This window comes from Leptinotarsa decemlineata, unplaced genomic scaffold, assembly GCF_025532065.1.
Source record: "Leptinotarsa decemlineata unplaced genomic scaffold, Ldec_3_MD MMD2_P_RNA_scaffold_14, whole genome shotgun sequence".
Taxonomy (NCBI): domain Eukaryota; kingdom Metazoa; phylum Arthropoda; class Insecta; order Coleoptera; family Chrysomelidae; genus Leptinotarsa; species Leptinotarsa decemlineata.
The window spans coordinates 13,468,086-13,482,523 of NW_027412528.1; the positions used below are offsets into that span (position 1 = coordinate 13,468,086).

General features: G+C 35.4%; 1 protein-coding gene across 6 annotated transcripts in view; it reads right to left on the reverse strand.

Moving 5' to 3' along the window:
• Positions 1-14,438, reverse strand: part of LOC111516129 (extended synaptotagmin-2) — a 122,704-nt gene that overhangs the window by 57,169 nt on the left and 51,097 nt on the right. For 5 of the 6 annotated variants that reach the window (XM_074179575.1, XM_074179582.1, XM_074179567.1 and 2 more), the window contains 5 exons: positions 9,738-9,935; positions 9,495-9,677; positions 9,370-9,443; positions 1,829-1,895; positions 1,611-1,756 (listed from right to left, as the gene is read on the reverse strand). In XM_074179575.1, the coding sequence (XP_074035676.1) occupies positions 1,611-1,756; positions 1,829-1,895; positions 9,370-9,443; positions 9,495-9,677; positions 9,738-9,935 (668 nt within the window). Of the gene's footprint in view, positions 1-1,610; positions 1,757-1,828; positions 1,896-9,369; positions 9,444-9,494; positions 9,687-9,737; positions 9,936-14,438 lie in introns of those variants that run through there. The other variant, XM_074179577.1, reaches the window with a different exon arrangement.

A 14,438-nucleotide genomic window follows, 5' to 3' on the forward strand; every position in this document is an offset into this window, starting at 1 on the left:
TTTCCGACGAATCACGGTTTACAAATAATGGCATGTTTAATAAGCAGAATTGTCGGTACTGGGCCCAACAAAATCAACATGCAATGAGAGAGGGCAATTTTCAAGAAAGGTTTGGCGTCAATGTCTGGGCTGGTATCGTTGGAAACAGAATAATTGGTCCAATATTGTTTCAAGGTCAGTTAACAAGGGTTAGATACTTGGGTTTTCTTCAAAATGAAATCGAGGATCATCTTAATGATATGCCTTTAGAAGTTTTACGGCAAATTTACTTCCAGCAAGATAGAGCATTTTAATAATAGAGTTATTGCAACCAACGGTCCAGTACGGTGGCCTGCCCGCTCACCGGATCTGACTGTGTTAGATTTATTCATTTGGGGATATGTAAAAGAAAGGGTCTACTATGCAACAGCCCCAGCCACTCTCGAAATCTTAGAAGAAAGGATTCAACAGGCATTTAGAAGTATATCGCCTCAAATGTTACAAAACGTGTTGAGAGAAACAATTGAACGAGCTGAAATGTGTCTTGAACAAGGAGGGATGCACTTTGAAAATTTACTATAGTGGAATTTTCAAGAACTTAGGATATTGCAAAAAATCTAAGTGCATCGCTGAAATTATTAGTTAAATTTGTTAAATTTGTTGATCCAATCGCAAATAAATTAGTAACGTTAGATTCGTCAAAAAATCCTTTTTTCGGAAATTGCTTGTCAAAAAATGGTCGCCATTTGAAAAATAATAGTTAGACACGAAAATGTTATTTTGTAAACTTGTCTCATTCATATTCAACACACTTGTCACTAAAACTCCGCTATTGCAATTTTCTGATATCACCTGAGGTCCATAGATTAGTTTACGTCCGATCATGGCCACCTAGATGCAATTTTAAAAGTGACTCTGAAAAAATCAAGTAGGCTGAAAAACTTCCAGAAATGTCAGTTTCTGATCCAGAATTGTCTCAGAAATCCAAAAATGTTACAATATACAGGGTGTTCCATTTAAAAATTCAGAACCGGAGCCATTTCCGCTGAAACCGGAAGTGACCGGAAAGTGAAAAATATGTGAAAACATTCCTCTCCACATACCATTCAACTATACCAAATCTCATTTCAATTCTCCTAATAGTCTAGAAATTATGACTTGTCTAATAGATTCGTTGACACCCGGTATATATATATATATATATATATATATATATATATATATATATATATATATATATATATATATATATATATATATATATATATATATATATATCGACAAAAAAGTGACTTTAAAACCAAGACAATTATCGCAATTTTCATAACATCAATGGAATTGAAGTTAATTTTCTAGGCTGGAATGTAAAGTTATTTCGTTCGCTTCCAAATCGATTATTTTGAATATAATAATTTTTTGTACTCGTTTTTCACCAGTTTTCTATAAAATTTTGATAAAATTCTTCATTAGATGTTTCATTATGAAACCCATTGCAGACTGAAATGTTTTAATTTTTCTTTTCAAGGAATATATTTTAAATATTCCACCAAGACTCCTTATGAAATAGATGCTATGATTAAGTTATAATCAGAACAAAGATGTCAAGGATTCATAAATAAATTGACACTTACTTGATTCCAGGTATGTCCAGAATTCCAGCAATCCCATCCAGATCGAATTCAATTTCCGGATTATTGAGAAAGAAGACTTGCACTCCTCCGATAAGAGGAAAATGTCGGATTAAGGGTTTGAGAACTATACGTAATTTTCCATATAACTTAAAACATAATATACTGAGTAAAAATAAAATGTTAACAGAATAAGGATATTTTTCGTTAAGAATAATCACCTGGAAATTTTTTATTCCTCCAAGTAGTCCTCTCAAACGAAATTTAATATCACAATCACCAGCATACCTGAAATGATACAAATGATACAAGGAATGGTAATTACTGCATATACATATAGTGTGTAATGGAATAAATGGAATAAATTCATCATTTCGGTGACTAAACATATTTAAAAAAATCCCGAAACAAGTCAAATGTAAATTACGATTTGACATTCTTCAAGGTAAAAATGCTACCCCTACCTTCAACCCCCTTTGAATGACAGGTACAACCCCCCATGTTTTTGATTGGGAACTATAGGTTTGTGATATATCGGACATTCTCTATTCGAAAATTTTATCGCTTTCAAGTTTATTGCAACAATTATGTCTGTTCAAAATCCATCGGACCAAATTTTTCAAAATACATTACATTTTTCTTCGGTATGTTTTGATTTAAAAAATTATACAAAGGAATATCTAGAATATGAAGATTATATGGACATGAATGATTTCTTGGCAAGTATCAATTGGGATATCGAAATACTGAAAGATGAGGAATTAAATATTGTAGTTACAAATTTTTACAATATTCTCTATACAGCTCTGGAGTACTATGTTCCACTAAAAAAATACGAAGCTTCTACTTTTCCAATATGGTTCAATTTTGAGCTTCACGGAGAATACAAAAATGGAAATTTTTTATACATTTTTGAGAGATAAGTGCAAAGCTTGGAGAAACACTTGCCATCAAGCATACATACAAAAAGTAGGAAATAACATCAACAATAATTTATTTGAAGGTGATTGACAATGTTTCGTGATGAATTTCACTAGTTCGGACTTCCATTGTCTATTATATAAAATGATTTGAAATCCCTGAAACAAGTAAAAAAGAATAATTAAAAAGAATAGTTGAAAATAACAATTTTATTAAGCAACAATAAACCTGAAATGAAATGATAGTGAAATAACCTACAAGTAAAAAATATAATAATTGAATAAATAAAAATTAAAGGAATGCAAAAAGAAAATAATAAAATAAAAATAAAAAAGTGTAGAGATTCCAAGTCACGTTAGTTCACGACGTTTCGATTGTTGGTATCTACAATCGTCTTCTGGTGATGACTGGACTGATTCCTCCGAGAGATGACTATTTTATAGGTCGTTGAAATACTTTCACTTCCTCTACTTTCCATTTTCCGCTTCACTGATTCCGTAAGAGATGACCGATTTGGCGGGAGTTGGTCATTTTTCGTTTGATGATGGGTTTCCATATGTTTCGTATATCTACGCTGGCCTGGCTGAATACGTTGTTGGACAACATGTATGCGGCTTCCTTAAATTTTCTCCTGGACCAATGTTCCTCTCTGTGCAAGATCTCAGCTTGGGACCACTCGATGTTGTGTTGATGGGTCCAAACATGGTCTGCTATTCCTGATTTGCTGGTTTCTCCTCGCTGTGTGTGCTTCTTGTGCTCGGCAATGCGAACATTCAATGGCCTCTTAGTTTCACCAATATAGGATTTTCCTGCATTCACAGGGTATCCGGTAAATGCAATTCTTGGAATCGCAGTCCGCGTTTGGGGGCCTGGTTTTCGTGAGGCTGCTACGGATAGTGTTACCGGATCTGAAACAGGTTCTAATGTTGTACTTGGAACCAATTCTTCTTATCCTCTCCGATAATCCTCTGATGTAGGGAAGTGCAAGCACTGGTTGTGACGGCTTCTCTTCCTTGCGAGGCTCCTGCTGTCTTTTAGCCAAAGTCTTTTCTACCATCGCTTTGGAGTATCCATTCCGCTGAAGATCATTTTTGATGATGTCTAGTTCCTTCTCGAGACCTTCCTTTGTATTACAGAGCCCAAAAGCACGGTCTAATAGAGTCTTGATGATTCCTCTTTTTGTCGATTGATGGTGGTTGGATTCGTGGTTCAGATACTGTCCCGTATGAGTGGGTTTTCGGTATACAGATGTTTCCCACTTAGTGTCGGTCTTTTTCACCAAAACGTCTAAGAATGGCAATTCATTGTGGATTTCCTTCTCCATTGTGAAAGTGATGGAAGGTCTCACGCTGTTGATGTGTTTCAGAAAGGCGTCTAGTTCAGTATTCCCATGGTTCCATATTATGAAGGTGTCGTCAACATATCTCAACCAGACTCGAGGTTTCTTGTGGGCTTCTTCAATGGCCAGAGTTTCAAACCACTCCATATATATGTTGGCTGTGACTGGTGAAAGTGGCGATCCCATTGGCAGTCCCTCATCTTGTGTAAAGAATTCGTCCTTCAGTTGGAAATAACAGTTTCGTACACAGCATCCTAGTAATTCCATAATTACTTCTATAGGTAGATTCGTTCTCTCTTTCAGGTTCCCGTCTTCGGATAGCTTTCTCTGTATGATTTGGAGTGCTTCTTCGACCGGAACGTTGGTGTAAAGGCTTTCCACGTCGAAACTAATTAGTTGATCTTCCTGTGTGACTTCAATTGACCCAAGTAGTTCGACAAAATGTCTTGAATTCTTCACAAAAGACGATGTTTTCCCTTGTAATGGTTGTATTAAGGGAAGTAAAAATCTAGACAAGTTTTGAGTAGCCGAATCTCTGGAGCTGATGATCGGTCTAAGCGGAACGTCTTTCTTGTGGATTTTGGGTAGACCATACAAGTGAGGGGGCTTACTGTGGTGCGGTGTTAGGCATGATCTTTCCTTGTCCGAAAAATAGACTTGGTGTTTTTTCAAAATCTGGTACAACTTCCTTTCGATTGATGCAGTAGGGTCCCGTACGATCTTTGTGTATCGTCCCTTCTGCAGAACCTCTTCGATCTTCTGTTCGTAGAGAACGGTGTCCATTACCACAGTAGCGTTTCCTTTATCTGCAGGTAGGATCTTAATAGTGTTGTCTCTACGTAGAGCTCTGAACGGCCTACGTAGAGACAACACTATTAAGATCCTACCTGCAGATAAAGGAAACGCTACTGTGGTAATGGACACCGTTCTCTACGAACAGAAGATCGAAGAGGTTCTGCAGAAGGGACGATACACAAAGATCGTACGGGACCCTACTGCATCAATCGAAAGGAAGTTGTACCAGATTTTGAAAAAACACCAAGTCTATTTTTCGGACAAGGAAAGATCATGCCTAACACCGCACCACAGTAAGCCCCCTCACTTGTATGGTCTACCCAAAATCCACAAGAAAGACGTTCCGCTTAGACCGATCATCAGCTCCAGAGATTCGGCTACTCAAAACTTGTCTAGATTTTTACTTCCCTTAATACAACCATTACAAGGGAAAACATCGTCTTTTGTGAAGAATTCAAGACATTTTGTCGAACTACTTGGGTCAATTGAAGTCACACAGGAAGATCAACTAATTAGTTTCGACGTGGAAAGCCTTTACACCAACGTTCCGGTCGAAGAAGCACTCCAAATCATACAGAGAAAGCTATCCGAAGACGGGAACCTGAAAGAGAGAACGAATCTACCTATAGAAGTAATTATGGAATTACTAGGATGCTGTGTACGAAACTGTTATTTCCAACTGAAGGACGAATTCTTTACACAAGATGAGGGACTGCCAATGGGATCGCCACTTTCACCAGTCACAGCCAACATATATATGGAGTGGTTTGAAACTCTGGCCATTGAAGAAGCCCACAAGAAACCTCGAGTCTGGTTGAGATATGTTGACGACACCTTCATAATATGGAACCATGGGAATACTGAACTAGACGCCTTTCTGAAACACATCAACAGCGTGAGACCTTCCATCACTTTCACAACGGAGAAGGAAATCCACAATGAATTGCCATTCTTAGACGTTTTGGTGAAAAAGACCGACACTAAGTGGGAAACATCTGTATACCGAAAACCCACTCATACGGGACAGTATCTGAACCACGAATCCAACCACCATCAATCGACAAAAAGAGGAATCATCAAGACTCTATTAGACCGTGCTTTTGGGCTCTGTAATACAAAGGAAGGTCTCGAGAAGGAACTAGACATCATCAAAAATGATCTTCAGCGGAATGGATACTCCAAAGCGATGGTAGAAAAGACTTTGGCTAAAAGACAGCAGGAGCCTCGCAAGGAAGAGAAGCCGTCACAACCAGTGCTTGCACTTCCCTACATCAGAGGATTATCGGAGAGGATAAGAAGAATTGGTTCCAAGTACAACATTAGAACCTGTTTCAGATCCGGTAACACTATCCGTAGCAGCCTCACGAAAACCAGGCCCCCAAACGCGGACTGCGATTCCAAGAATTGCATTTACCGGATACCCTGTGAGTGCGGAGAATCCTATATTGGTGAAACTAAGAGGCCATTGAATGTTCGCATTGCCGAGCACAAGAAGCACACACAGCGAGGAGAAACCAGCAAATCAGGAATAGCAGACCATGTTTGGACCCATCAACACAACATCGAGTGGTCCCAAGCTGAGATCTTGCACAGAGAGGAACATTGGTCCAGGAGAAAATTTAAGGAAGCCGCATACATGTTGTCCAACAACGTATTCAGCCAGGCCAGCGTAGATATACGAAACATATGGAAACCCATCATCAAACGAAAAATGACCAACTCCCGCCAAATCGGTCATCTCTTACGGAATCAGTGAAGCGGAAAATGGAAAGTAGAGGAAGTGAAAGTATTTCAACGACCTATAAAATAGTCATCTCTCGGAGGAATCAGTCCAGTCATCACCAGAAGACGATTGTAGATACCAACAATCGAAACGTCGTGAACTAACGTGACTTGGAATCTCTACACTTTTTTATTTTTATTTTATTATTTTCTTTTTGCATTCCTTTAATTTTTATTTATTCAATTATTATATTTTTTACTTGTAGGTTATTTCACTATCATTTCATTTCAGGTTTATTGTTGCTTAATATAATTGTTATTTTCAACTATTCTTTTTAATTATTCTTTTTTACTTGTTTCAGGGATTTCAAATCATTTTATATAATAGACAATGGAAGTCCGAACTAGTGAAATTCATCAACAATAATGATAGAAGCTTCTGAAATTATATTAATAATAAAAAAAATCACACTCCTTTCCATCTAAAATGTATTATGATGGTTGTGTCAGCGAAAACAGTAATGATATTGTAAATCTCTTTGCAGAATAATTCTCATCAGTTTACAGTGAGTGAAACAGTTAACCAAATTCCAGAGTATGAATTTAGTAAGACGGTTGATATATGTAGTTATAGCGTTGATATTAAAGAAATAATCTATCTAGTCATGTCATTACGTGGGAAATTGTATACAGGTCCTGATGGAATTCCGCCATTATTAATTAAATGTATTTTTACTCTGGTAAAACCAATTATCATGATATTCAATATTTCCTTGAAATCGTCGATGTTTTCAGATTATTGGAGCAGTTTTTCAAACCTATTTATAAAAGTGAATCACATAATGATATAAAAAATAATCGAGCAGTCTGTAATGAATCAGAATTACCCAAATTGTTAGACAGGCTAATTACAAAAAAGCTAACATGAGATTGTAGCCATATAAACATTAATCAACAATATGGATTCAGTAGTGAAAGATCTACCAGCACAAACCTGCTTATTTATCAACATTGTATAATAAATGCCTTCGAAAATAGACACCAGATGGATTCTATTTACACAGATTTTGACCGAGTAAACCACAATTTGCTGTTGCATAACCTAAACACTTTGGGTATTCAAGAAAACATTCTGAAATGGATTGAAAATTATCTAGCCTGCAGAGTACAATTTGTAAAATATGGTAACTCAGTTTCTTCTTCAATTACAGTTCCATCGGGTGTACCACAGGGTTCTCATTTAGGGCCATTGCTTTTCAACCTATTTGTAAATGACTTGAAAGATGTTATTCTTTATAGTGAATTTCTTTTCTTTGTTGATGACCTGAAGATCTTTGAAGTTATTTATGACTCAACTGATACAGAATTTTCAAATGACCCCACAGAAAGAAATCTAACGGCGAGAGGTCTGGTGATCGTGGTGGCCATTTGATAGTGCCCCGCCTCCCAATTCAGTGATTCGGAAAAGTCTGATGTAAATACTGCCGGACAGGCAGTGTATGGTGCGGAGGAGCCCCATCTTGTTGAAATATTTACAGATCCACTCGATAATTGTGGTCATTTTCAATAATATCAGTGAGAAGTTGATTAATAGTATCTACCAGAAGCTCCAGATACATTTGTTCGGGTGATCGAAAAACAATGCGCCAACACTAGGTCACCAAAAATTCCAGCCCATACATTTAATTTTTGTGGACGTTGAGTATGCACTTCATGAAAAATGTGAGGATTTAAATCAGCCGAATAGCGACAATTATGGCGAATAACTGATGTGCCATTTGGAAAAAAAGAACATTCATCACTGAAGCAAATGTTGAAAACGAAGTGTGGATTTTCCACCGCTCGTTCACTAACCAACTCGCAAGTTGCAAGCGTCGATCGAAATCATCTTCATTCAGTTCTTGCGTTAACTCAATTTTGTAAGGATTCATTTCGTGGGTTTGCTCAAAGTATGCTCAAGCTTAACAAGGCCCAGAATTGCCACTTGTGTCGCCTCATTTGTTACTGGTGGTTCAATTTGCCGTTTTTTATTTGCTACAGATCCAGTTGCGCAAAATTATGCAATTAAATCGAAAACATACTGCCGCGACACATTCTTCCCATGTTGTTGATGGAACAATTCAGCAGCTCTCGCAGCACAACGTCTATTTCCATAGTACAGTTCAACTAACTCAACCCTCTCTGCAGTTGTGTAAACCATTGTTTCTTTAGCAACACTTTACGGCACTCACTACTAGTAATGATGCAGTTATCACTTCTAACATGAAAATGAGAAATAAAAACAGCATTTTTAACCATTTCTCAATTGTAATAGAACTAAAAAATTAACAAAAAAGTAGCGTTAGAAACAAATGAAGGAGTTCCAAATACATTCCAACTGAGCAGTGGCGTACAACAATTTGTTGCTATCAACAATATTGAAGAAGTTATTCATTGGAGAGAACTCTTTTAAATACGTCCAAAGTCAAAAAAAAGTGTACACCATTGTTTAGAGAATTCCAGGATCTTTTAAACGATGTGCGACTCGCCCCCTATTCCCTATTGAATTTTGAAGGGTTCCAATGGGGGAAAACTATCCTTCTTTCAATAAAAATCAACCTGTCTAAGCGTTTTTTCGGATTTGCAAGATTAGTACCCAAAACCTCCACGTCAAGTTTTCGATGGCCCACCCTGTATGTTGGAGTTCATACAGAATTGTATTGGTGAATTATGTACTTCTGAAATTCAATTTAACATATAACAATATAATTAAGTCACATTCAATTCATTCTTTTTTTCTCAAGTTCTGGATTTTGTTTTCGAATAGAATAGGGACCTCGAGATAAAATTAATAAAAATGTTTTGATGCTTCTGCGGTTTTGTAGCGGGATATAAATAATATTACTTTTTACCAGGATTATCATTTCAATTCAAACATTTCATGAAGAATGTATAAATTTTTAGAAAAGCCACTGAACGTTATTGAAAATGTAAAAGAAAACTCACGAGAGGTCTACATCCATCACAACTTCATCTCTGGAAACATTTTCATATATTACGATTCCACCAGTTCTGAAAGGCTGAAATTTCAAAATGATTTTCATTGCATCAAATGCCACATAATTACTTACAACACTTCCTAGGACGATTCTCTCGAAATGGAACCCTTTCAAAGCATATTTCTCCAAATTTTTACTGAGCTTAGGTTCCACGTAGTTTTTCATCAAGTCTCTGGTAAAGAAGTTGACGAACGGCCAGAACTGCTTGACAACTTTATTCAACCATTCTGCCCTTTCTGTATCGGGGAAGAGTACCTATGGAAGCTTCAAAGTTTTTTGTTTTTTCATACAATTTTTTATTGGAGATTAACTTACCCATGCCGGTAGATCCTTGATGTTCTCCAAAATGATCTTCTTCTCGTTGCCATTAGCTGCCTCTTTTGCAAACTTCCTCCTGTTGGTGTTTTTTATTTTCTTTTTCTCTGTTACGATGCTTATCGCTACTGGTATCACTATCCATGTAAGAGACCAATTCATATAACCAATAAAATAGATCAAAATTGATATGATGAGCTGAAAATGTTTGTCTGTTAATCTTTATTCTCAACATTATATGGATTGCAATTATTATCATCGCCAAGTTACTACTTCCATTCATCGCTTCATGGATACTAACAATCGGAAGGTCGTGGAGTAACTTGACTTGGAATCTTTCAATTTTCATTTCCTGTTAATATTTTTTTTTATTTTCATCTCGTGTTAATATTTCAATTTTGATTTTTCAGTTGTTGCTTATATTTTATTTCATTGTAATTTCAGTTTCTTTGGTTGATTAAATTGTTGTTATTTTTCAGCTAATCTGTTTAGTTTCATACAGATTCTTACTGATGAAATGCATCCCTAACATTGTCAACCACCTTCAAACAAACAAAAGATGGCAAATGAGACTTTGCCGAAACGTTGTAACAAAAATCCTATATATATATATATATATATATATATATATATATATATATATATAAAATAAATAGATAAGTACTCTTTGATCATTCCCATATTGATTTCAATTTAAGAGCCACCGGTATACAGCTGTTTCAGCCTATTGGGCATCGTCAGTACCGGGCAGGCGGTCCTCGATTGAAGACAAAATGAGAAAAAACCAAGAAAGTACTTGATAAAAATAGCTGCGTAAACGCAAGCGAAACATAAGTGGAACCACCTATTGGTGTGACACCCAAGTCAACTTGCCAAGTTTTTATGTCAGTGTTGGTGTTTTGACCAATCAACCGACAACTGCGGTAGTAGAAATTTGGGAAGCTAACCTGAAATGCCATCGGAAAACGAATCCACATGTTTCTAGAAATGATATGAAATCTAGAAAGGTTAATGCAGTCAAGCTGCTGGAAAATAATTCCATGAAAATCAAAAAATAAATAGATAAGTACATATATGTATACATATACATACATTTTGTCTTCAATCGAGGACCACCTGCCCGGTACTGACGATGCCCAATAGGCTGAAACAGCTGTATACCGGTGGCTCTTAAATTGAAATCAATATGGGAATGATCAAAGAGTACTTATCTATTTATTTTTTGATTTTCATGGAATTATTTTCCAGCAGCTTGACTGCATTAACCTTTCTAGATTTTATATATATATATATATATATATATATATATATATATATATATATATATATATATATATATATGATGTGTTGTTTTTCCGGGTGTTCATCCGTTGTGTACTATTCGATAGTCGACGTTTCGCCATCATCTCAGATGGCATTATCAAGACGAGTTACTGCTTCGCTTCGAGAGGTGTAACAGTTACACCTCTATATATATATATATATATATATATATATATATATATATATATATATATATATATATATATATATATATATATATATATATATATACCGGGTGTCCCACATTTTATGTGACAGGCAATATCTGGTTTGTTGAAGGAGATACACAAAAATGTTTCGTACAAAAGTTTTAGGAGTTCATGAGAGCTATATTTTGATATCATTTTTAAATATACAGGGTGTTTGGTGTAGGTGCTACAGACCAAAATTCCATTTTTTAAAATAGAACGTCCTGTATATCATTACATATTCAGATGCTACGTTGAATTCTGATATCATTTCATGTTTGGTTTTTGAAATTCGGTTACGGCGTTGTTGAGTTATTGCACTTTTCCTTAAATATAAAGTTTCTAAAAAACTTATTTACTCGTACACGAATCCAGTCTATATCTTTTATTGAATTGAACTAGACTACTACTGAATACAAACCATTACTCTCACCTCTACGATATGATATCGATATCAGTTGAATATAATATTGAAATTCTTGAGAATGTGACTAACTTGAGGGTGAATTGCTTTATATTGCACAATTTCATCAAGTAGCTTATGCTTGTTGATGCCATAGTAACAAATGTTGTCGAATTGTATCTACTTGTCAGTTCGATTCAGTGATTCTTTGCAAAACAGTAACTGTGTTCTTTGTGCGAAAACTCCAGTATGCCTTTCGCGTTTAGTCCAAGTGATTGCATTGATATGTTATTAATTTTTGGGGAATGTCAGAAAAACTGCCGTCAAGCACAACGTCTATACCAAGAACGTTTTCCAGACAGACCCTATCCGTCACGAATGACTTTTTCGAGAGTTGTAGAAAAATTGCGAACTGGGTCATTTCCTTCTACTATAAAGCATCGTCATCATACGAGATCTGTTAGAACTGAAGATTTAGAGATCAATGTGTTGGCTTATATTATTATTCGTCCACATGTTTCTATCCGTACTCTTGCAGAAGAAGTCGGTGTGAGTAAATCTAATGTACAGAGAATTCTGAAAGAAAATAAATACCACCCATTCAAAATTCAGTTGGTACAAGGTTTGAAACCCACGAACTTTGAACGACGACTTGAATTCATTGCTTGTATTCAGGTAATATTACATGAAAGTCCTAACATATTCAGTCAAATTTTGTGGAGCGATGAATCACGATTCCACAATAATGGAGTTGTGAATCGACATAACAGTCACTATTGGTCTCAAGAAAATCCCCACTGGGTCCGCGAAAGTAATTTTCAAACTACTTGGGGTATTAATGTATGGTGTGGATTGTTCAATGGCCGCATCATAGGACCTTACTTTTTCAATGAAAATCTCAATGGATTGCGATATTTACATTTTCTAGAAAATGATTTGATCCAGTTGATGGAAGATATTCCCATAGCAGAACGACAAGGAATTTGGTGGCAACAAGATGGTGCTCCTCCACACAATTCACAGGTTGTTACTGAATATCTGGATAGAACGTACCCAAATAGATGGATTGGTAATAAGGGTCCAATTCGGTGGCCGGCTCGTTCCCCAGATTTATCACCGCTTGATTTTTTCCTATGGGGTTATTTAAAAGATATTGTTTTCACTACTCCCCCTTTGAATGTGGATGATCTGAAAATGAAAATTCGACTAGCGTGCAGTGATATTACGCCTGATATTATAAGAGCGACTTGTACGAGAAAAGTGATTCGACGTTTCGAAACCTGTATAATATCTAATGGGCATCACTTTGAACAATTTTTATGACTTATTTCTAGGTACCTACCATTCTTATGAAATGATTTATCAAGTTATATTATTTACATTGTTATTAATTGAAGATTTGTTTTCGAATACACCTCTTTCAATTTCGCAATTGTTTCATATTCAAAATGATTCCTGACTGAATTCCACAACTCAAAATTGAAACCATTACTTCGAACACCCAAAATTTTGACTAATTTTCATGTGATCTGATGCAGAGAGAATAATTCTATGAGATATTTTTAAAAATAATAGTCGTTCTCAAGACTTTACATTTTAAGCAATAACTCAACAACGCCGTAACCGAATTTCAAAAACCAAACATGAAATGATATCAGAATTTAACGTAGCATCTGAATACGTAATGATATATGGGGCGTTCTATTTTAAAAAATGGAATTTCGGTCTGTAGCACCTACACCAAACACCCTGTATATTTAAAAATTATATCAAAATATAGCTCTCATGAACTCCTGAAACTTTTGTACGAAACATTTTTGTGTATCTCCTTCAACAAACCAGATATTGCCTGTCACATAAAATGTGGGACACCCGGTGTGTATATGTATATGTATAAAGTGCGCACCATATTGGAAACTTTTTTTTCGAAAAGATTCAATGAAGTTTAACTTTGGCACTTGTTTGTGCTTTGAATTTTAGTTTAGTCAAATTCCACTTTTTTTTTTTTTTTTAAATCGAAAAAGTGCATTTCTAGATCGAATTTAACAAAAAGTTACATGAAAAAGTTGTGTCTACGGCAATTTTATATCCATATGCCAAATTTTATGCAACTAGGATAAAGTTAACGTTTTGCTTATTTTTGACAGATATCCCCTTTATTTTAAAAAACAAGTTCGGTTAATTGTCATCAATTCATGTATACATAACAAACTCATCATGGAGTTTGACTTTTCTGATACATTTTTATTGATACGGAGATTTTTAGAGAGAAAAAAAAATTGCTATACAAATTTTAACATGACTGGTGCACAGTTTCAACCACTTGGCTATTTTCCTAAACAAACCTTTGCAGAAGCAACTAAAAAAATGCAAATAATTTCGATAGAACTATTATTATTATTATAAATTTCAAACAACAATAATATTATAGAAAATACAAATGGGTACAAAAAATTACTTATTGATCTAAATGAGGTTGTCAAACTATGGTGCAAGTGTGATTAGAGTCATCTACTGTTTTGTGAGATTATCAATGAGAAAACTCAATGTCGAATACATGAAAAATGTTATTGTAATGAAGTCCTGCCTTGGGGAAGTTGGAGATTTGATACGTTTTTTAAAATTTGTTATGAGTTGAGTTTATGAGAATTCAGCATTATTGCAGATTTGAAAATCATCCTAATTTTTATTAATATTGATACTGTGTACTGAATGGAAAAAGGGGTCTTGTGTCACATCTTTTTGAAGTTCCTGACAAATGCTTCACAACCCTAGAATATGATGTCA